This window comes from Haplochromis burtoni, unplaced genomic scaffold, assembly GCF_018398535.1.
Source record: "Haplochromis burtoni strain Fernald_Lab_line unplaced genomic scaffold, NCSU_Asbu1 Contig_145, whole genome shotgun sequence".
Classification (NCBI taxonomy): domain Eukaryota; kingdom Metazoa; phylum Chordata; class Actinopteri; order Cichliformes; family Cichlidae; genus Haplochromis; species Haplochromis burtoni.
The window spans coordinates 363,278-388,377 of record NW_024582506.1 but is presented as its reverse complement, the minus strand read 5'-3'; the positions used below and the strand labels follow the sequence as shown (position 1 = coordinate 388,377).

General features: G+C 39.7%; 1 protein-coding gene across 1 annotated transcript; it reads right to left on the bottom strand.

Annotated features, from left to right (window-relative positions):
- Window positions 1-6,348: 6,348 nt before the first annotated feature.
- LOC102292897 (creatine kinase U-type, mitochondrial) lies at window positions 6,349-22,593 on the bottom strand. Its single transcript, XM_005931640.2, has 9 exons — window positions 22,263-22,593; window positions 20,166-20,364; window positions 15,835-15,930; window positions 15,299-15,520; window positions 14,298-14,383; window positions 11,812-11,935; window positions 10,467-10,601; window positions 9,269-9,394; window positions 6,349-7,236 (listed from the first exon to the last, which is right to left on the bottom strand). The coding sequence occupies exons 1-9, from the start codon at window positions 22,406-22,408 to the stop codon at window positions 7,123-7,125; spliced, it is 1,248 nt and encodes a 415-aa protein (XP_005931702.1). The 5' UTR covers window positions 22,409-22,593; the 3' UTR covers window positions 6,349-7,122.
- Window positions 22,594-25,100: the final 2,507 nt, after the last annotated feature.

The window sequence follows — 25,100 nt, the reverse complement described above, 5'->3', positions numbered from 1 at the left end:
TGTGAGAGACAACATGAAAGAACACAGTTAGACTGCGATGAGCATTTTTGTTAGTTCAGAAAAATGAAAACACAAGAAGGGAGCTTTTGTCCTCACACATATCTGCACATTTAAAAGGGCATTTTACTTACAAAAAATAAATAATTTTGTTTAGTCAGTGCATTTCCTGCAATTAACACAAAGATGTGACAATATTTTAATTAGTTCAAAGAACCCACATTGATTAAGTGAGAAACTAAATCCTGCCTAATTATATTGTACCTTCATCCTCATGTCCAATCATCTTGAATTCCACCCGAAGTACACGATAAAAGAAACCGCATTCCTCTGGGGGCCTCTGGATGTCTGGAGTTTTGATCTCCTCCATACCTGCTTCATGCCCTGGAGGACGGGGCTGTGGCCCCCCCACACCCTCTAGCAGATCATTACATGAAGGAACCTTTTTAAAAAAAACAAGCGCGTCCATGCTCACAGGTGTACCACGGGTGATCACACCCACAAACTACACCCTTTTTGGCTCCTACCTCAAAGCACACTGTGTTCTGTTGATCTTATGTGCTGCACAATAATGTTTAATATTTAGCATTTACTGTCATATTCCCGTATATCATTGTGATGCTGTTTATTCTATTACTCTTGTTCTCTTCTGCTTGTTTTCTTTTTTCTTTCTCAGCCGGTGACCCAGGTGATTGATATATGCATTTTTTTTCTTTTTTTTTTCCTGCCCGTTCTGTTGGTTTGTGTTTTTTGCCCTTCTCCCCCGTCCCTCTTCTCAGCTGTTTCTCTTTCCCTCTTTCTTTCCCCCAGTCAAGTCTGTCCCGTATTCAGTAAGTGAAAATAAAATAAACAATAAAAGGTGAATCAAATGGACCATTACGGCAAGGCTGGGATGGTCAATTTGGTAAAGTAAACCCGTTGGGCATCTTTCTTTGCCTTTAGACAACAATTCTGATGGCAAAAGAGCCAAACGGGACAGGCAAAAAAAAAAAGAAAAAAAAAAAAGAAACCGCATTCCTGTGAAGAATTAAAAGTCCCTAAATTTAATGTACAATACTACGGCTTTAAATTAAAAGATTTTATTTCATTCAGTTGCATTTCTTTCAGTTGCACCTCCGGCCTTTGGCAACTATTTTCAATTCAAACGTGCTTTTAGTTGGACAACTATATAATACATACAACTTTTAAAAGAAGTAATGAATTTTATGAAAAGTTAAGGGTGCCCTAGATTTTTCATTGGTTGTACCACCTGACATGGAAGTGTTTATGTATAACTCACACCAGATGAGTAAAAGTTGCTTTGAAAACTATTGGATGTGGTATGAAAAAGAAAGATTTGACTTTCTCGGTGTACAAATGAACTTGCATAGTACACACATAAGTTGCATAGTAAAGAAAAATGTAAATAATAACTTGAGCTATTATTCACAGACATAATATAGGTAGAGCCTTGGCTCAGATGTCAGAGGAAAGGTCAAACAGACTCATTGCCATGCTGATGTGCAGTTCTGCTTTTTGTTTTTTGTCTTTATGCCACATATCTGTTGTGGAAAAAGCCATAACTCCTGGGATTTAGTGTGTTGAAGTGTGACTTTGCAACTATAATTAAAATTGGGTAATTTTCATTCTGGAAGTCAAACACTGTCCCCGTTACAGCAACAGTAGATGTGACTGCTGGACAATGATGATAAATCATCAGTTTCCATTAAATGATTAAAAGCTGACGTGTCACTTTGTTTTGGTAATGTGTTGACCTGTAAGTTTGCTTAGATATTTTCACAACTTCAGTGTAACATAAGCTACAACAAGACCTCCATTCTGACTAAATTTGGGGACCTGTAGAAAATGTCATTATTTATTTTCAAAAGTCATTATGTTAAATCACTGTACGAATGAAGTCAGTGACAGTGTTATCATGTAAAAAAATAGACTTTATGTTGTATGCGTACAGCACAGATTAAAGTTTCTACTCTTTTGAGACATAGAAAGTGTGTCTGTTGGGGCTTTAACATTAGGTATAAAAATTTCTTTTGTGATAAAGCTTAAAGTTAGAGCTGAATCACGTGATCCCTAACTCTCTCTTAGTTAAGCTGCAATAGAGTGTTTCTTCTTCACCTACCTTTTTCACTCTCTACGTGTTTATACACCACTATACATTTAATCATTGGTTATTTTTAATCTCCGGCTCTCTTCCACAGAGTGTCTTTTGTCCTGTCTCCCTCCAATCACCCCCAACCAGTCAGGACAGATGACCTCACCTCCCTGAGCCTGGTTAGGCCTGAGTTTTCTTCCTGTTTAAAGGGAGTTTTTCCTTCCCATTGTCACCAAGTGCTTGCTGACAGGGGATTGTCTGATAGTTTGTGTTGAAATGAATTGAAAGCAATAATAAAACTATAACACCTTCCAGTCCTGGTCACATGCACACCCACCACGTTATATGGATAATTTCAAGCTGAATGCTATATATTTGAACAGTGCCATTATCCAGCAACATCTATTTCATTATAAGGCGTTTTTATTATCGAATACACACAGACAAAAAGAAACCTCAGATTACACAACGTAATGTGATAATACAATAATAATAATATACACAGTGAAGTATTTTTGTGTGTATTAGTGCAGAAATCCTGTTTGAGATGTAAACCGAAACGTTTTCCTAACTTGTAAGTCTGCAAGTTAGGAACCATAACTGATTTAATGAGCCATTCGCAGTTTCACTGTACCGGCCGCGTGTACTTAGACCTGCATGGCTTAATCTTTGAGACAAGCATATGCTACTGGCAGGATTATATAAACTCTCCACCAGAAGTCTGTGAAGGTTCTCAGTCACCAGAGGGCGCTCTTGTACTGCAAAGGGACATTGGTATAACAATTAACCCTTTATTGTTTCCCCGTGTTTTTTCTCAATACATTACTTATTTACTTTCTATATTTCTATGTTTTCTATATTACTTTCTATACTTTGTATATTGCGGGTGCCCAGTATGAAATCTCAAAATGCTTAAATCTTAAGAAATTCAAATAACTGCAGTGCCGTTTAGCAATGTTTCTTTTGGACTTTTTTTTCAGTCAAAATGCAGCCTTAGGGGAAAGAGACTAGCTGATGTAATGAAAGTTTAAATATTAAAAACTCTGTCAAGGCTCAAATTATATAAAAAGAATTCACATATCTTTAAATAGGATATAATCTGGCACTGTAAATGAAGACGCTTTAAATTGTTTAGATTAGTTTATTATTCTACCAGAAACTTTGGGGCAGCTGTCATAAATGATGTTTAAATGCTTAAAATGAGACTTTTTACTATTTCATGAAAAATAGTAAGCTCATTTTGAAGGTCAAAAATCCCGGAGCCAAGGTGTTACCATTTCTCTGACTGGTCACTTGTAGATTCAGCTTTCTGGAGAAAAGCAGGATGGTTGAAAAATCTGTTCACACTGGATTTCCTCATACATTCATCATTAAAAGCCTTTGACTAAGTCCCTTCCTTCTTTAGACCCTTCCCAGCCGTGTTGCCCTCCCACATATGTACTGTCACAGGTTTGTCACAGCTTGCTTTCATGAGAATGCTGCATTGACAGAACAGGTCATGCAGGGCTCAATTTCAAGCCTCAAGCAGAAGGCTTACAACAGGAGTAGGGGTTTGCATATCACAATTCTCAGTTTATAGTGTAAGGTAAAGACCCCACAGTATTCACCAGAAAACCAAACAATCAGACATCCTACTGGCAAGAACTTTGTGATGATAGAGGGAAAAACTGCCTTTTAACAGGAAATCTATAGCAATGAAATATTTGCCCAAATAATATTATTAAGTCACTACAATACACAGTGTATTGTAATGTACTGCACTGCTAGATTTAATGATTTAAAACACCAACAATAAAAATGTGAACATATAGCATATAGCAGAACATATGAGCATATTCCTCTTTTTACTTGTAAACTTTGCTTCTTAAACAGACCTGAGGAAGACTGTTATTGCTGTGGCTCAGACTGGGGAGCTGCTTTTCTTTCATCTGTTTACTGTAAATTGATGGCTGTGATGGAAATCACAGAGTTAAGACATGAGAAATACAGGGATCAAATGAGGTTACAGCATCCTGAGCAGGTAGAGGTCTACGGTAATATATATATCTAATCAATATGTGATCACACTTAACTCAGTCTCAGTATTAAACATTATTTTATTTTGAAATCCTGCATTTACTTATGCAATTACTGGCTCTCATCTGTGCTGTACAGATTTGCTGTCTTCTACCCACAAAGCCTCTTCCTCCCCCCCCATCAGAGCCCCTCTTCCCTCTGTGAAGTTGTTGCCATGACAATCTGCTTGCTCCTCAGTCATATCTGGAGCAAGGAGCGGGAACGTCTGCAGCATTATGCCAGTGACATGCTCTGACTACTGTGAGAGACACAGTTCGAGGGAGAAGGAGGAGGGAGGAAGTGTATTCAGTACATCAGAACCTTCCTTCAAATCCAGGAGGGGAGAGAAATCAAGTCTTCCCGTTTCAAAACACCCACACTTGACATCTCAGCCGGGTCTCCACAGAACACTGAACGCCTTGTTGTCCCGTCAGCTCCCCGGACCAAAACACAGGAAAAATTGTTGCTTATTTCACTGCTGGAAACAATAAAATGCTATTTATTCACAAGGGGACAAAGAACTTGCTAGAGACTTCCTTCACTGCAGAGAAAACACTCACGTCTTCACAAGCTTCTTTCAAAAATAATTCCCTACAGCAGCGCTATTGACTGCCCTATATTTGTCATGTTGTTAGTAATTGAATGAGCTGGTTGGGGCCAGTGTATATGGGACTGAGGAGACCGATCATGTTTCATGTAATACTGAAAGATAAGTTACATTTTTTAGTAGTTATTACACACCAGTGAAAAGGAAAAGGGTATCAGGCTTTATAATCACAGACAACACGGGGGGTATCAGTTTGCTGTTAGTTTGGGTGTTAATTCGCTAACATACCGGCCTTATCTGTTATCTGATATAAACAAAGACTGCCTCCGGTCTAAGTAAAGGTTTGGCTGTAGAAGAGGCCTGGGTGTCGAGATCATAGCCTTTATAAAAGATGGATGTAGCCACTGTGATGTCAGCCTTTGGTTTTAGACTGTATTTCAAAGCGGTTGAATGCTGCCACTGGAGTGTTAAATTATCAACATACTAGAAACCGTGGTTATCCATCCAAAAAACTGAATGCAGTGCAGAAACACATTTCAGCTGATTAGTGCTAATTACAGCCTAATAAAATTAGAGAATAGAAATTGACTCTCCAACGTTGAAGCATAAACATGTGGTGCATCACACAGAAGGGCTAATATCTGTGAGATTAAATCAAAGCAGGCCTAAAACTCCTCTATCCAGAGGAAAAGAATTACCCTATGTAGAGATGTTATGAATGGGGAAAGTGTAAACATGCTTTTTAATGCTGTAAGGTTGGTTGACTTTACACTGAAGTCTACAGAGATTGACTTGCTTTTGGAGCGAGCCTCAAGTGGCCACTGGAGTAAATAGAGTTTTTGGTAATTCAGTCTCCACTTGGTCTGGATCCCTTTTTTTTTCTTGGAATAAAAGTGATGTCCTCAGAAAAGCACAGTAATAAATATAGTGTGATAATACAATATTAAATAATATAATAACATACACATGGTATACTGCACTTTTGTGCTCATTAGAGTTTCCAGACAAAACATTTTCAAGATTTAGTACAAAAAAAGGGTTGGCCCAATGTGTCCCATTCACCATTTTCCTTCACTATGCCGAGGTGAATTAAAAACAAAGGATATGTTATGTGTAGTTCTTTATTTCCACCACTGAGTAGAAAGAGACATATTTAGGGTTATTGCCAGATTCAAAATGCCAAATTGTTAACGGGCAGCCATATTTTCTAACACACATTTACCGAGCGGGTCTTTCAACAGTTCATATTAATGTAACTTGAATTTTACTTAATACGATTTCAAGTAGGCCACCATGGGCTACCTATGACTGGTCTTTTGTCCCCATTATACCATCTCTTTGAAATCAAAGTTCCTGCAGGTGAGCTAAAATATTTAATCACTCAACATATTGTTGTTTTCCAGGTCTGGGCTCCATGTGAGAATATGAACCCTGTGTACTGACCTCTTAAACATAATACAGTTTTGTTATGCTTCCAACTAAACATTGTCACATGACACTATGCAACCACACTGATAGAAATCATGCCACGCAAGCTTGGTTACTATGGTTACTCAAAGCTCTGGATTCATATTGGTAGAAAACACCAAAGAAATTGCATTTAGCTCACATAGGACCCAAAAAACATAAAAAAATAAGAGTCAGACAGTGGAGCAAATACTGTTAAATAGATGATTTCTTTAATAAAAGACATTAGAGCGTGACATTCAGTTATAAACTCAAATGATATTGCTTCAGTAGCATACAGTACAGAGCTTAACTGGACCAGTGTGAATTATAATCTGACACCAGCATGTCACCAAACAACCCACTCATCCGGAGAACACATGGGTCTTCTGTCTTCAGCTTGTTGGTCTACATTCAAACCACTTCAGAACAGTTAAAGTAAACTATGTACACACAATCCACCCTCCACGGTGAGCACAGATGGATGAACTACACAAGCACTAGCTAATAGGCATGAACAGTGAAACTACAGAGATGAGAGGAAAGGGGATGTGTGTACAGGACATGCGACAGGAAGGGAGTAAGCCAGGTTTGGGCAGGCTGAGGAGTGCTTTGATAGGAGAGCCAGAGATGTTGGGCCATGCAGAAAAGGGCATCTTATAACAGCCCCATAATTTGTGCATCCTTATTCGTATCCACTGCTATCTTAGAGCAGGATTTAGATTTAAGCTTAAATCAAACTTTGAATTTACTGCAATAGGCTTCACTCACTTAGGCCCAAAGCAGTTCTGGGAGCCTGAAGCTACATCTAATATAAAGAGATTATATTCTAGAGAGGTATGCTGTGGGGTGGGATGGTGTAATTAGTAGTAATAAATGAGGCGATGACATAGATATTTGTAATATCTATGGGCACAGAGAGCGAGAGGAATTTGTGCATGTGTGTGTGCCCAGAGGTCTGTGTGGGGAGGTGAGGGATCAGTGTCTACTTGGACAGCTTGATGGGTGGGGGCACCTTGATGTCCTGTCCTCTCTCCAGCCTCTTCTCACACTCAATTAGGTAGTTGACGCCATCAACCACTGTCTGCACCAGCTGGACCTGAGAGGATGAACATGCCACATTTTAGTAATAAAAGTGAACAGGAAAGTGCACAGAACATAATAAGTAGACACTATTTTTGCAATAAGGAAGAGTAATTTTATCAAGGTCAAAGCCAAGTGACATTTGTGTTTGGTAAGCCACACAAGACAGAAATTATTAACATGACCAGAAAACATTTGTATCTTAAAACAAATAAAATAGTGAAAGCCTAATACAGGGTACTTCTAACAGCTTTTTCTTTGAATGCTGTCAGAGGCTGAAGATACAAAACAGTCTGCAGCTATAAACAAACCCTTCACAACCAAAATGCCACCTACCAAATAGGGATGAGCAGATATAAATACAAGCAGCCTGTACTCTTGTTGATTCTGTCTTATGGCTCAGTTAAGACGCAGAATGTGTGCCTCCTCTTGTGCTATGTAAGTACAGCCCACCTCAAAAACAGGCACTTCTCAAATCTTCACAGGGGCTGATGTATAACACACAACCCAGAAATATCTATATATTTTCACAGCAGGACGATGCAACAGTGGTTAGAACGATCACCTCGCATCAAGAAGGACCTGGGTTTGAATCCTATGTCTGTGTTGCTTCTCTCTAGGTATTCAGGCTTCTTCCCATAGTCCAAAGACATTAGGTTAGTATGTGGTTCCAAAGTGGCTGTGAGCATGAATTTGTTTGTCTCTGTGTTCTCACCCTATGCAGCTGGGATAGCTTCAGCCTGTCCTGATAGATAGTTTATATTCTGTTGTGTCACACAGCAGTGTCCCCACAGTGGTGTCATGTCTGTGTCAAATTACAACCTGCTGAGGGCGTAAAAACTAACAAGAAACTTTCAAGTACCCGCAGAACTGTTTTGTTTTTTTTAATTAAAATGAGGATTACTAAATATTTAATTTATTTAGTATTTCTAAATTCTGTATTTTATATCATATTAATTCAACAACAACAATACTTAGTAGACACATCTATGGTATCAGTTTCAAAATCGTACGTCGCCTTGGTCTCATGTTATCTCATTCATAAGCTTTTCTGAAAACCTGACCTTTGACCTTGTCCAAGGCTCAGTCGAAGCACCCGTGGTATGAACTTCAAACTCCTATGTGGCCTTGTTTTTGTGTTATCACACTAATGAACTTGCGTCTAATTCTCCGTCAGCCTTTTATGACTGAGGGGTAAAAAGCATCGAGTTAATTTTACTTCCTCAGACTTCTGCACAGGTTTGTGATTTTAATGTTTATTTTATTTGCATTATAAGGTGACCTTGAGTGTTTTAAAAGGCACCAACATATCAGACTGAAATCTGTATTTGTTAACATGGGCTTAAAGAGGAACACCTCCTTGTAGTCCTCCTGCACTTTTCCCCAGCTGCTCACAATTCTCTCATTCCTCCTTATTCATATTTTCTCTTTCCTTAACTCACTGACTCCACCCTTGGAGGTCAGCTCCCAAGCCTTTCAATAATCAGACAATATTTTAAAGAAAGAAAATTAGATGAGTGATTCCTAATCTGTACCAAACTGAAGGCTAATTTGTACACTGCACTTCACCCAGAAACAACAAAGAGCCCCCGCCTCCTCTGATGTCATCAGAATAAAACACACAACCATGCACTCACCACAATAGAGAGCTCCTCTATTGTACTGTACCCATGTGACGCTGAGGCCAAGGACATAACGGAGACAGATTACATGTACAGGCCAAACAAGAAGCTTCTCTTATGCTTTTGCAGTTGTGAAAAATAGCTCCAGCTATACTTACTTGGAGTACTAACTGTACTCCAAATAATCCGACTCACAAAATATTTGTTTAGCAACAGTTTACATTGTGCTCATATTTTCTAGGTAACACGGTTAAGATGGTTAGCTTTTTTTTAGCCTCACTGAGAAAGCATTGTCTTTGCTTATCCCGGGATAATTTATCGAGGTATTTGTGGTTAATGAACAACACCTGGAAAAACGGCTTGACAGGTAATATCTGCGGTGTACTTAAAGGTTAGGGACGTAGCCACACACTTCATTTACCCTACCTCAGACTGTCCCAGGCGGTCTAGGTTGGAGATGTCAAATACACCACCCACAGCTGCAGTATCCACACCGCCTGTCCCTCGCTTCTGCAGACGCAGGTTGTCCAGGATCTTACTGAAGCGAGGATCCTGGGATGAAGCAGAAAGGTGTTATTTCACGCCGTTTCAAATCACCAACCACAATATTATTAAGGGTGAATTAATCTAAAGATTCCTTTTGTAGACTTGAGAAAAGAATTGATGATGTTCACAAAGCAGACGATGGATATCCAAAGTTATCAAAGGTGTTTTAAAGTGTCAAGTATCATCAACAAATTCACAGAGAGCAACACAGCGCAGAACAAGCCTTGCAGAGGTAGGAAGTGAAAGATTTCAAAGACTCTGGAAAGAAGAACAAGAGAGATGTGTCTAAAAACCCCAGAACAACTCCCAAGACATGAATGAATGACTTAGCCAAGTCAGGAACTGTAGTCTCAAAGAAGACAATCGCTAGAACCATGCACAGGAAACTTAATTCTGGAGAAGAGAACACCATCCCCACAGTGAAACACACAGATGGGAGTATTATGCTGTGGGAAGTGGGAATCTTGTCAAGGTGGAAGGAAACATGAAGAAAGAAGATTTTGCAAGAAAACCTCAAGTAATAATTGTTTGTGGATCGTTGCGTTGTCTTCCAACTTGACAACGACCCAAAACATGTCGCTCCTGCTGAAGAACTACCTCCAGAAGACCAAAGTGAAGGGTATTGACTGGCTTGCTCAAAGCCCTGACTTTATTCCCATTAAAAATCTGTAATGAACTGAAGACCAAGATCGGTGGAAGAAGACCATCAAATCTAGAGGAGCTTGAGAGATTCATCAAAGAACAGTTGTATGGGATTGCTCAGGAGACATGTGAGACTTGTGGAAAACTACAACAAAAAGTGGAGGCTGTTATTGAGCAAAAAAAGGTACACATCAGACAACGAGTTAATAATTTTTGATAGTTTTTGTTTTTTGTGAACAAAATGAATAATGTAACATAATGAAGATGTGCTAAAATGTCCTGAGTCTGTTTAACGGCACTCGGGAAATCCTTGCTAGCTTAATTTTAAAAAGCCACACACAGTGCAAATCTTGTTCTTTAAATGTGACCCCAAAACCCAATAAAACACATGTATGGAAACACACGTATGGAGTTTCTTTACAAACATTAAACTCACCTTGCTCAGCAGGGGCAGCTTGACATGGACACCGGCCCTCAGTCCTGTGCCCAGGTTTGAGGGGCAGGTAAGGACGTAACCAAGCCTCTCGTTCCACATAAATTCCCAGCCTCTCTCCTGGATCAGACGCTCCACCTAACAGAGGAATATGGAGTCAAACAAGACAGTGAGTGTGTTTCACTCCCAGACTGCAATAACTGCCACACCTTTGAGTTTTCATATTTTGTGGCTGACAAGAAAAGAATAGCGAGTTGCTCAACTTCTATAACTGTTCAATGAACTCTGGTGGGAGTGGAATGACAGATAACCCAGTGCTAATGTAGAGCCAAGGACTGCTGTTCAGGGCCCTCACACATTTAGTACATAAAAGCCCCAGATGTTGTATTGCTTGTCTTTAGTGCTTTCTCAAAAGGGGAATTTGGCCTGCTTTTGGATAAACAGTTTATCCCAAAAAGTTGATTGTATTCATCTGGACATGGTGTTTTCAGTGGGGGAAACGTTTTGTTTCAGCTCGCTGTCTGCCTTCTTCAGTCTCAGCTGACTGCAGGTTTCTCCAACCTTATAAAAAGTACCTCTGCAGACTGACTGAAACTAGCACCACTGGCAAACAACATGCTGTGAGATCAGTTTCTTGATGATTAATATGGAAATTGTCATGACCATTGATCAACAACCACTGATCAATGGCCATGAGCACCATTCACAGAGTTGAGGAATGGCTGGAATCACAGCATTGTAAGATGGTGAAATAAGTACCCTTAGGCCCCCCTGCTTCATTCAGAGATGGTCGTTCCCTTTTCACGTAAATCTCCCCACTCAGTGTTCCTCCCTGTTCAGGATGTGTAAACCCTCATTATGGGAACATATACTTCCTGGACAGGGTGACATGTACATCCTCTTTCCTTACCTGGGCGAATGAGTATGCATCAGGACATAAACAGTTTATGTTTGCCCAACCATTTTTGGGCATCTGTCTACATGTGAAGTCAAAGTCTAGTGTAAGCAGTTTTTCCCATTCTGTAAGCATTCTCTACAGTGATGCTTTTAGACTGTATTAATTATCTTGCCAGGTTTATTAAATCCATAAAGCCATCAAACTGCAGCAGACCCACAGTTTACCATTATCAAATTTAATATCCAATACTTTTATTAAATCACACACAGCCAACATCGTGCAGTGTATCAGATTTGCTGGCAGTAATTTCTTATGGTCCAGGATCACATTTGCACAGAGATCACAACGGAGAAAAACACCATGCCTGCTCAACTCCCCAAATTCTCTATTTAGTTTTATCTCTTTAAGCTGTTTCAAATTATCCCCTTGCATACACAAACACAGTCTTACCTCCTTCAGGCCTCTGCAGAACCTCTCAAAGACTCTCTTCATGTTTCCTCCCTTCTCCATAGAGATGACTCTTGTGTGATCCTCCTCATTGACCCAAATCAGGAATGTCTTCTCAATGTTGTGCCTGCGCATAGATTAAGGACATAGATTATACAGTATTCATGTTTGTGGTTGATGGTTGCCCAGTTTCTGTATTTGCACTAGCATATAAAACAGAAGTGGACAGACTATAGACAGTAAAAAAAAACAAAAAAACCCAGATGGTTATGGGCTGGAAAATAAAGCCGATCCAGAGGTGCCTTAACCCTGCATTCTACCTGAAGGCCTCCAAACTATGATAGCTATGGTTGTAAAGAAGACCTTTGGTCCTATAGACATTTATAGGAAAACAGCCTTCAGTCTTGACCTCTTTAAACACTTTCCTGACGAGTTTATGGCCTCATTCACTCTTAATCAGACGGAATAAAATATTGAGTCTATTTTATAAAGTTTGAACATGCTATGTTTCAAATTGGAGAATTATCTGACCATTATTACGATTATCTAATTATCTGAACCCTCACCCCTAAGTCCTTTACTACCGCTTTGTCAAGGTTTCAATGAAACACTAAAGAAAGCAGACATGTTATTAAACAGATAAAAGAAAGTAAAGTCTACCTGATAAAGAGTCACGCCTGTCAGTGATACAAACAAGTGTTTATTCACATTAATATTTATACTTCTGAAGATATAACCACGACTGCACAGATGCATGTTTCTATTCCAGACTGAAGACTGTCAAAAGCTATTACAAAGTGCACACTGATTGTACTGATATATATTCTATATACTAATGTTCAGTACCAACTATACATGACCTACTGTACACGTCACTTCAAGAAAAGACTCCCTCATAGAAAGGCTCACACAGTATGAGTCATTAGAAGTGCCAACTTTTCATGCATAATGCTATAAAATGTTAAGTCAACGCATAAGACTACTGTGAGGTAGTCTTTTCTCTGTGCTTATTACCTTAATGGTGGCAGACATTTAAAAAGGGTGGGGAGAGAGATAGAGAGAAGGAGAATACAGTGATGCAATAAAAAGGAAGAAAAAGAACACGGAACAGAAGCAAAAAGGATTAAAAAATAAGCAAAACGATTCACAGCAGAGCTGAACATAAGGTTAGTGAAAAAAAAAGAAAAGATCAGAGAGCCAGAAAAAGAGAAAGCTGAGCTCCTGAAAGAAGAGATGATGAAGGAATGACGTGAAGGTGAATTATTAAGGAGAGCTGAGGACAGGTTGGCTGATACGGCTGGCAGAGGGAGAGAGGAGGGAGGCTGGTGATTGATTTTGGCTGGCTGACACGTTGCACTGGGTTATTCCTGAGTATATGCTGAAACTCAGTGCTGAGGGAGCATTTTCCGCATTGCTAATACACCTCCACCAAGGATCAGTGACGGAGAAACGCCAAAAACAAAGACAAAAAAAGGCCCGTCTTTATTTAGAAAACTGTTAAATATGAAAACTAATCATTAAGGACTAAAAGAGTGGCCTCACTTGGGAGAAACACGTTACATAACTGTTTGTATGACCCACTTCCAGTTTGTAGCAGTAAAGAAAAACGTTAATTAAATATCATAGTGGGTCACCTCCAAACACTGCATCACTGTCATCCCTCAGAAAAGAAGAAAATGTTATTCTTAAATATAAATACAAGATTAGTCAACCATCAGCAGCGCCTTGTGTAAATCCAGTACACAGCAATGATCTAAATCAGGGGTAAAAAACATAAGGACCACAGGCCAGAATCGCTGCGGCAAAGACGCCGTCCGGCCCACTAGACCCCTCTAGATAATGTGAAATAGGGCAATCTTTTTTGAAACAACTGTATTTCAATACATTTTGCAGCTTTTCTGCCTGATAAAGTCCAATCATACTACACCAAAGTAATTAAAGATCAGACAAAAAGATCAAATGGCAGAAAAATTCTGTTCTGTGTATCTCCTATACAAATTTCTGTTTTTTACAGTAGATGCACAGAGGGGAAAAAAGGGTATTCTCTGTGAATTAACAAAAACTTTCTGTTTTGTAATTAGACGGCATTCTGTGCAATGAGATAATAAAACTTTCACTATTGTTTAACACATTTACTTTTTATTTCACTTTAAGCCCATAGAGTCCCGCTGGCAGATGTCTTTCATTTACTACAGCAGCATTTCTTTATCATGTAGAAAAAGTGAGATATACTGTTGTTGCACTTCTTTTTTGGTATATTATGATAGCTCAGAGATTAAATGTGTAGTTAAACGTCTTTATTCTGACAGAAAGGGGAGTTTCACTGTTCTGGTCCACCTCAGGTCAAAGTGGGACATGTTATTTGGCCCATAATATAAAACAGGTTTGACCTCTCTGACCTACATGAACCTTTACCAAGGTATTTAGGATCTCTTTATTTCTGGAATTAACAGATGAAGAAGTTTTGTTTACCAGCCTTATCCACTTACCAAATACCACGGGCATCTGGCCAGTCACGAGCCATCCCTGCACACGTGAGGAGGGGGGACACCGGCTTGTCAAACAAGAAGTGGTCCTGTTGGAAATACAGAAAAAAAGGATGATTTATACTCAGCTAAGTCCAGAGTGTTTGTTGGTAAAGAAAACAAAATGGGATCAAGAAATTAGAACTAATTACAAATATAAACAACATCAGAACATTAGAAATAATATCTTCAATCAACCCAATAACCTTAACCCAACATTCAATCAAGAGTTCTTGCTGCTATTTCCATCACTAAAATGCATGCTGGGAACCATTAACAATGAGGTAGACCTGAGAATTCAATACTCTGATCTTTTCTCATTGTGAGGAGAAAAATGCTGTGTCAACCACAACACGCCTACTCCTGATTATATGTGATAAAATTCTCTTTATTTTTTCTTCTTGTAGGTCACGTACTGGAATTGTAATCACATCAACAGCAGGCTAAACATAACAAAGAAACATTAAGCTGATGGCCCAGAGTTTTCTGGTTAAGTGTGCTAAGAAATTCCAGCTTATAAATATGTGATCAACTGACGGATCGTTTCTTTCAGGCTAACTATATGAAGTACAAAAATGAGAGACTGCATCCTCTGCCATGGCCAAGTATCAGTTTTGCAATTTTAGTCTGGATCTGCACCAAAATGAAATGGGTTATTCTTTTGCTTCGTCTTTCTGCCAAGTTTGATGCAATTCTATTGGTAAGTACACTTGCTAAAAGACAAGCAAACAGACAATGGCACTGAAAATATATCTTTCCTTATAGAACACCTGTAAAATGTAGTAAATAAAATATAATGCTTTAGTATAACTTTGGTTTCCAATGTGAAATTGTATACATTAACTTACAGGATGTTTTTTCTAAGACAAATATACAAATAATTAAATGAGAGCAGAGGTAGCTAAAACTTGACTTTTTCCAAATGCAAATTCCAAATGAGTCAACAGCACGACGTCATCACTCACATCAATGAGCTGTTGCTGCTCCTTTTCTGTCATTTGGGTGAGACTGTAGTACTTCCCCGTTAGGTCACCCTTCAGGCCAGACAGGGCATCCACCACCACTCTCTCCACCTCCCTGCGCTCTGCCCTGGTGCAGGCGGGTGGCAGGCTCAGGCCGCGGATGCTGCGGCCTGTCCTCACCCTGGACGACAACACATATCGCTCATCGAAATGACCTGACTGGATCTGAAACAAAGATGGGGGAGGTTTAACGCTACCTGTGCAGGTAAATCAGATCATATGATGTATTAAAAAAAAAAACAGTGAAAGAAATAAGAGGTGAGGAGGAGGAAGAATTTTATACTTCTCTAGACTGGTTATTGTAGTATATAAAGAGAGCTAGAAATCTAACTAGGCACTTTGCCTTCACAATTTAAACGTACATATTTAGAGTAAAATGAGTAGTTCTTAATTTTTTGATGCTTTTTGCAAATTTTGCTTTCAAATACCCAGCCCACAGAGTAAAATACTACTTCAGGCACTGTCAGTGTTAGTAATACCTTGCTAGAATCCAGATCAGTGGGGTGCTTCATGACGCGGGGGTCATAGCCATTGTGCCTTTCCTTGATCACAGGGTCCAAAAGGTCTGCAAATACCTAAAAGAGAAAAAGGAATAAAGAATACTCAGACATTGCATGTATAAGGTTTACTAATGAGTTCATTTTAAAAGTCTATTTTTTCCACCTTTAAATATTTATTATTGCTCATTTAAAATAAGCAACAATGAAAAGGAATAATTAAAAAAGATTTTTCTTATGCCTGGTCTGGAGTGATTGATAAGCCAAGTAGAGCGAACAATGAGGGTCATTTATTAGTGAAATTGAGTCACATGAATTATTGAGTTCATCCATCCATCGATTCGCTTCCGCTTATCCTTTTCAGGGTCGCGGGGGGCGCTGGAGCCTATCCCAGCTGTCATAGGGCGAGAGGCAGGGTACACCCTGGACAGGTCGCCAGTCTGTCGCAGGGCTAACACATAGGGACAGACAACCATTCACACTCACATTCACTCGCACATTCACACCTAGTGGCAATTTGGATTATCCAATTAACCTATCCCCACAAGCTGCATGTCTTTGGACGGTGGGAGGAAGCCGGAGTACCCGGAGAGAACCCACGCAAACATGGGGAGAACATGCAAACTCCACACAGAAAGACCCCGGCCTGATGGTGGAATTGAACTCAGGACCTTCTTGCTGTGCGGCAACAGTGCTAACCACCGTGCTGCCGAATTATTGAGTTGATAAAGTTAAAGTAATATAATCATTGTTGTTTTGTTGTCATTTGTTGATAAAGCAGGTAATACATTTTCCAAAATGCATGTTGCAGTTGATTAGCTTGCTCGAATCAGTTTATGTTCACTAGCATTAATTACCATAAAACAAGCTCTAAACAGTAACTTAAGCACATTTTTACAGCACCTGATATGCCTTTAAGTGTGATCGGCCCATTTACAGCACAGTCAGTAAAATATTTGAATTGCTGCGTTATTTCTGACCATTTGATAAAGAAAAATATATAATACACTTGGATACCTAACATCACTCAACTAACTAGTGGAAGAGGGGATTTCCTCTATGAGAATAAATCTAATCGGTACTTCAGTAGTGAGACATGGTAGAGGCAGCATCACCCTTTGAAGGTGAGAGCGGGGAGAGAACTCAGAGAAGATGCTAGGAGGAATGGAGCCAAATGCACAGAAGCTTTTAAAGAAAATCTAATCCAGAGTGCAAGCAACCTGAGACCAACAATGGATCAATTTTCACAACAGCCAAGAGAATGCTGGATTGGTTTCAAGACAAGTCTCTGACTGTCCTTGAGAGACCCAGCCTAAACTCAGACTTTAACCCCCCCAAATCTTTGAAGAGACCCAACGGTGGCTCAAAGCTGATAACAAGGCTTAAAAAGATCTAGAAGGAAAACTGGACACACTGCACATGTGCATGTGTGAAAGGTTGTTACACTTAAAACTATATCTGCCGTAAATGGGGAGAAAAGATGATTTCAGTGACTTTGAACATTGGTGCAATACGGGCTGAGTATTTCAGGAACTACTAGGATGTTCCCCCCAACCATCGCTACGGTTTTTAGAGAATGGCGTGAAAAAAGAAAATATCCAGTGAACAGCAGTTCTCTGAGTGAAAGTACTTTGTTGATGTTGGTAATGATGAGGATAATGGCCAGACTGCCTTGACCTGGTAGTAAGGCAACAGTAACTCAAATAACCACTCTTTAAAAGCAGATGAGCATCTCTCAACACGTCCAACCTTTGGTAAATGGCCTGTATTTGTATAGCGCTTTACTTAGTCCCTATGGACCCCAAAGCGCTTTACAAGTTCAGTCATCCACCCATTCACACACTGGTAATGGTAAGCTACATTGGGGCGCCACCGGGCTCTCTGACCACCACCAGTAGGCAACGGGTGAAGTGTCTTGCCCAAGGACCGAGACGGAGACTGTCGGAGCCGGGGCTCGAACCGATTCAGTCTTCCAATTACAAGACGAACTGCCAACTCTTGAGCCATGATCACACCTTTGAAACAGATGGGCCGCAGCAGCACAAGACCAACCCAGGTGCTACTTCTTTCAGATAAGAAAAGGAAATTGAGGCCATGATTCACACAGGCTCACCAAACTGGAGATATTTTCTTTGACACACTTTGAGCCCCTGAGTACCAACTGATGATCATTTAAACACCACAGGCTACTTGAGTATTAATAGTGACCATGTTCATCTCTTTATGATCCATCTTATGATGGATCATTTCAGCTGGATAACATGCTACATCACAAACCGCAGATCATTTCGAACCTGAACTCAAATGGCCTCCACAGTTACCAGATCCCAATCCTATCAGTCTCTTAAGTCCGAAGTCATGAACCGTTTCCGGGTCCAAACTGTCTAAACTCTCTTACCGTTAATAAAATGATTAGTGTGCTCCCAGGTGTTACAAGAAAGTTTAACATCCAACCATCCATGAAAAATAGAATTTCTGAAGTTCAACCGAGTTAGAAGGTAGCAAGATGTTAGATCACTGGTTTCCATCTAAACATTATACACCATGTTCTGAATGAGGAATTTTGGAAAAACTAAAACAAACAGCTCTGCTATCACTTCACATTAAATGAAGATAGAAAACTAGCAAATAGTTAGCTGATGGGCTGTAGTTCCATTGTAAGGTTTTAAAGTGCAGCAGATGAATAGTACTACAGTGAGGTCAACAAGTATTTGTTCACAAATAAATTGTTCAAAAATCATATAATGTGATTTCCGGATTGTTCTTTTTAGATTCTGTCTCTCACAGTCTCTCTGTCTCTATGCTGAAAATTGTAGACCAAGACTGAGTAAGAGAACTTGCAAAATGACAGGGTGATCAAATACTTATTGACCTCACTGTAATAAAAACCCACAGAGCCCAACAGTGATCTCTCATTATTTTTAGGGGTTTGTTAAGATTAAACAGAACAAGATACAAAGCCCTGCAACATGTTAACGATACAACAGTATCAGTAGGAGTTTGGACCTGGAAGCAGGGTTTACACGTCATCACTTAATAACCAGAAAGAGCACTTGTGCGGTGTGATGAAATGGGAGTTGCACAATATGGATGCGTAGCAACAAATCTACGCGATCGTGGCTCAAGAGTTGGGTGTTCGTCTTGTAATCGGAAGGTTGCCGGTTCGAGCCCCGGCTCGGACAGTCTCAGTCGTTGTGTCCTTGGGCAAGACACTTCACCTACTGGTGATGGCCAGAGGGGCCGATGGCGCAATATGGCAGCCTCGCTTCTGTCAGTCTGCCCCAGGGCAGCTGTGGCTACAACTGTAGCTGCCTCCACCAGTGTATGAATGTGAGAGTGAATGAATAGTGGAATTGTAAAGTGCTTTGAGGGGTCCCGAAAAGCGCTATATAAATGCAATCCATTATTATCTACTGCAACTCTGTGATCCCATCATATCAATATGGACCAAGCTTTGAGAAATGTTTTCAGCACCTTGTTTTATCTGTGAACTAAGACAATTCTGAAGGCAAAAAGGGATCCAACACAGTACTAGGAAGGTGTGGATATTTTTGCAGTGCAATCTTCTAGCCAACATTTTATGACTGAAAAAAGTGGAAGGGTCTGAAATATCCTAAAAAGACTCTGTCTCTGAACATTGAGTAACTACTTTACCAGAAGTCACTGACATTCTGTTGTGTTACAGTAACGCCATACCCTGAAGTGTTCAAAAGAAACTCCCACACATGTCAAAAGCTGGGAGTATATGATACATTGCAAAAGTATGTATTCATATTGTTTAAGGAAAATGCTTACACAATCACAATTAACAGAAATGTCTAATGGTTGACCTGCAACCTTCAGCATTACAGATTAAACACTCATTATTCTCCTGATCCATAGTTAATATCACATTCAAAGACACACACACTGCTGTCAGCAGTTCCAAGATATTTCTGTAGCTTCTAAATGAAGTAGGCAATTAAAATGAAAATGTACTGAAGTATCCTCATTTTAGATATTGAGACATCCCAAAAGACATGTCCCAGCTAAAAACCCTGCCTCAGTGACACTGTAATACTCTGTGTATGCATGTGTGAATGTCACAAAACATACTTGATAATGAGGGTGGGAACACTAACAGGGTAGTGAAGACCCGAGGACATACGTCCCGATGACAGCTGCATATGCAAGTACATAATAATGAGTCTTCTTCCGCATAAGGAAGGATTCTCTGTTACCTTGTGATTCTTTCTAAAACCTATTAGACCCAAAACCCTGTTTTTGTATGCAGAAGGAAGCCTGTATGTCGAAAAGTTACTATGACGTCTGACCTCATAAGACTCCTCGTCTCCTGCCACCATGCCAACGGTCTTGATGAAGGGGTGCCCAGGGTTGTCCACGCCCGTCTGGATGGCCTCGTCCAGTGTGAAACCATTGGGAGTGGCCCTATCACACAGCTTAGCATAGATTGCAGGTGTGAGGTTACTGGCCATGCAGTTGTTGTGTTTGCGCAGGTCTGGGAACTCCGCACTGCACAAACACAAATGAAAGATTATATGTGAATGTGCTGCTATTGGAGAGAGAGAAAAATTACAGGAGTGTAGGCGATGGTTTACTTTTTGCCCTTGGAGCAGGGGCACAATGAGTGACTCACTCAAGGAACTGTTTTTCATTGCACGTACGCAAGTGACTGGTGTGTCAACCTGTGACTTTCTGCTAATACAACACCCTGCCGGCTAACAAAACACCACTAATGTAAGACACAGAAGGACACGAGCATTGTACTATAAAACATGGCACAGCGGCACCATTAATGTGCATTCTTTGGTTAATGTTCAACTATTCATGAGATGGTAAAAGTGCCATTTATTTCATGATGATAGAGGATGCAGAATTAGATTAGACACTACAAGCTTTTCAAATGAGCATTTAGGCTTTCACAGACGCTAATGGGGAAAAAAGAAAATGCTGTGAAAGACCAGCAAAAATTAATACTTGTTGCCAAGAAGTCTGAAAGATTAGCACTGCCGTAGAAGCACAAATTAACGTGTGTGTTTTTGTTACACTTTGTCTCAAAGCATAGGGCTAAGACATCAAACATAAAAAAACATTCACAAACTCATCTTTATCATAGACAATCAATCCTTTAGACTTTCCAGCAAATTCAACTTTATGTTCCAGAATTGTTTTGTGTATGTGTATATATTTTTTATGGCATAGCGCAAAAATGAAACAGGCAAATGTTTTCTAAATTTATTGTTAAACCATTTTTTACATCATTTTTATTGGACAAAAACCAGGTTCCGTAATAGTAGTCTGTGTCTGTGGAGTAGATGTGTAACTGTATGTTCAGAACCATTTACTAGAACAATTATTTGTCGATCAAATGTCCTTGGATTAAAAAACAAAGACAAGCATGTTTTCTTTATTGCAATAAGCGGACAGATATTTATTCCTCTGTAAGGGATGATCTGGCTAGAGCCCTATTGTATGTGGAAGCAATGCCAACATCTGTCTACAGTTTTTGCCAACACACCACGACCACCTACTGCACCATTACTGCAAGGTTTCAACCATAATCACTAGCTACTTCTAATTTGAAAACTTTGGGACCATCACTTAAAAAGGATTATGATTTTTACTTTTAAAAAATGGGTCGAAATATTAGTAAATGATATAGTCCAGGTGATTTTCCACATTCTATTTAAATATAATTAAATATTCCCATTTCATGCGGGCCACCCCACTGAACCAATCTTGTTAACGCCCCTGCTGCAGGAGCTCTTTAGGTGTGACCACTTGTATAACAGTGGGCAGGGTTTTATATCAGAATACCAGTAATCATTTACTAACCTATATATGGTGTATGTGGTGCATTTTTAATGCATGCAGGCGTGCACTGGGACACGTACGCACCCCGCCTCGGCCTCTCCGAGTCTTTTGATCCCGCCAGTATCCATGTATAACAATGGGTGCATGCATGAAACCTATATTTATGGCGCTAAACCATCTGCTCTGCAGGCTGGTGCAAGGAGCACAATTATAGCTGAAGGAAGCAGAGATTTGAGACATAAGGTTGCATACGTGCGATGGTTATGAGCGATATTAAATCTAATTTTACTTCACATAAAAAGCATCACTGAACCAAGTATTTTTGCAAGGACGTTAGGATTGTGCGTGATCCCTATATGCTGCCTCTTGCACGATTAATTTTAATTATGTTGATGCAAACAATGATATTAATAACATATTAATATTTCACAAAAAACTAAAAAATAATATAAAACATAGCATTCGCGCTGCTTTACTAATAACTAATAATCTGTGCATTACATCACAAAATATGTGATAAAGTTATGCTAAATGCTTCTAAAAATAATGGCTACATTTGTGTGTAGTTGTTGTAGTATTGAAAAAAAAAACGTTACCTCGCGGGGTACCTCCTGCGAACAGGCACTCCGGCGCTAACATGTTCCCGGTGGAGGAGAAATCCAGCCGTTACCGAGCCTCCCACCAAAGTCAGGATCCCGATGTGTCGTTTGGAGGAAAGGATTCTCGAGAAACTGCTTGCCATTTTTTATCCTCCTTGTATTTGGGTTTTGAAAAAAATGAGAAAGGTCTTTTTTTTCACGGCCACGGGGAAGGAGGGTCAGATGGACGGGAGTGTCGGTAATGAAGTGCCCGTGATGGAATGGAAAGGAGTGCGATTGAGAAGCAGCGACGTCAAGATGGAGGAATACACGGCGAGAACGGAAATTCAGCTGCATCTTCAAAATAAAAGCACAAGATTAAAACGCCTAATGTTCTTCCTGCAAATGAGGACACACAACCTTCACCCCCAAATGTGACTTTATCATTTTTTCACAGTATATTTAATTTACTCTAGCCTAATTTACTCTAATTTTTTATCAAATGTATAGTAATTATACTTTTTTTTTTCAAGGAGCAACGATGATGATTTCAGTTTACTGCTTTTTATATTTTACTCTGGCAGTCATTTCAGCTGTATACCTTAATAATGAACCACATGCAATATCAAACTCAATCTGAATGCCTCTGGTTGTACACTGTTTAGTCACTCTTGTGAAAGAGTTCAATTAGAAACAAACAGTGCCTATGAAATATATTACTCCAAACTAGATTTGTTTTAGTGTTTTACAAAAGTCAAATACAGTATATCGCACTACACTCAGTCAAATGCATTCAAATTATTTTGTGAAAACCTTTCAAATATAACTGAAATCAGGATGTCATAAGAAATGTGATTACAACCGACTGTGTGCTGTGCAGACAGCAGATATTTAACGACCAATTATTTTATTTAACGACCAAATCCAACACAGTGATGAAGGAAGCATCAGCAGGTAAAATTATAGCGAACCTCAAGTCACAGTGCACGCCAAATCAGAATTTGGACGGTATTTTTGCCTCGTCTTGTGCAGTTTAATTGCAGCTATGGGCCTGACAGATAATGCAGATGTACAACTAAAACACCGTGCATACATTTATTCCCATGTCATTTTTACTTGCATACCCAAATGTCGCGAGAGAAAAAAACAACAAGCTCTCCATAAGGGCGGAATCTGCTCTGTGCAGGAAGTTACACACGCTTATATGGGCTAACTTGACCGTGTTGGAGCGGTGCGTGGTGTGAATACTGAAGGACATCGGTGAATAGGGCTGCAGCACTGAAACGCCTCACATCACCCCAAGTACTACTCCACAACCCCCAAACACATACACACACACACACACAAGATGCGCTCCCTCCGCTCTTCATTCAACCCGGAGGAGAACAAGCAGCCAGAACGCCTTTGTCTGGAATAAGATTACAAGGTTACTCCAGCCACTCACAGCCTACCATTAAAAAACAAACAAACCTGCAAAAACCTCACTGCAACTTCCTCATGGCGATGCGTCAAGAGTGACTTACAGGGAAAATGTTCAGTTTTTCTTCACGTGGAATCTGAGATGAATTCGTCTGGTGGAAGTATGAATGGAAAAAAAGGCAACACTGACCTTAAAATCCCAGACCTCAGTTCAGTTTCCATTTCTTCACTGCTAAGCGATTTGACATAGTCACATATCTGTGTGCATACACACTATGAACAACTTCCCACAGACATTTTATTACCAAGATCAGTCTACAGCCAACATTCTTTAGAAAAAGTGGTTAAAATAAAACTGTAACTGATGCTTAAAAAGTGCTATTGGCTGTTTTTCCCCCTTTCCCCCCATTGTCTCCTGGGTCACTTCTGAAACCAGATATGACTAAAAATGCATTGTGAACACTGATTTTCTGCAAAATGGCCCCATTTGGAGGTAGGTGCTGTTGATTTTTAGATGGTTACTCTTTCCAAACTAATCATCCAGTTTAGATGAAACATGGATCATTCCATAAGAATGTTGCCACTAATTTCCACCACTGTACAAGTTTGTGTGCAATTTGCCATGCCTCAGCATTTTTTCCATGCTTCCTTCCCTTAACATTGGCTTGTTGACAGCCACCCTTCAACTGAGGCCATTTCTTATGAGGCTTCAACAAAAGATAAATCAACTGAAGAGCCGGATGCATCTCTCAGGTCCTGTGCCATGTTTTTGTTGGATTTCCCTCCTATTTCTATAAGGACATGACTTTCAGATACAGTTCATCTGCTGTAGATTGTTTCGTTAAGGCCGATCACATGTTCTTTTGTGCTCCACTTGTCCAGTTACCTCGAGTTTTTTAAAGGCACAGTGCACACTAGGCTGAGATATTCCAGGTTTTTAGCTAATAGCTCTTTGGATTTCATTGTGTTAGCACACAAATATTTTTTTCTTCCTGTCAAACTGAGTAATTTGTGCTAATTTTCATATATTCAAGCAAATAAATGGGAACAAAATGTTTTGTGACCTGGTTGTTAGTGACAAAATGTCAAATGACACAATCTAAATTTGGCTGTCTGGCATGTGTAGACAATGCTGATTTATCCCTTGAATTAGGTGCGTTTTTATGCTTGGATGTTAAGTGGCTTAATAAAGGAGAAGAATAAGAACAACAGCAACAATACTTCTGAAAATAGTCAAGTACAAAGACTGGATTGATAATAAATAAAGCAGCCAATATAAAAAGAAACAACAAAACTTTAAAAGGCCTTTAGAAAGCCTGGAAAACTATGGCTTAACTGCAACTGCAAGAAAGTTTAGCTCCTTGGAAGCAAAATATATACATTTTGTCTCCAAAACAAAACTGTCAACTAGTGGTACTTTTGTGTGTGTGTGTGTGT

What these genes read in the sequence shown, in the direction of transcription:
- LOC102292897 (XM_005931640.2), bottom strand. Translation starts at nt 22,408, where the DNA reads ATGGCAAGCAGTTTCTCGAGAATCCTTTCCTCCAAACGACACATCGGG. An exon ending in CTGATCTGGATTCTAGCAAG is followed by an intron (nt 15,521 to 15,834) that starts GTATTACTAACA and finishes TCTTTGTTTCAG; the next exon opens with ATCCAGTCAGGTCATTTCGA. An exon ending in ACCGCCTGGGACAGTCTGAG is followed by an intron (nt 7,237 to 9,268) that starts GTAGGGTAAATG and finishes TCATCCTCTCAG; the next exon opens with GTCCAGCTGGTGCAGACAGT.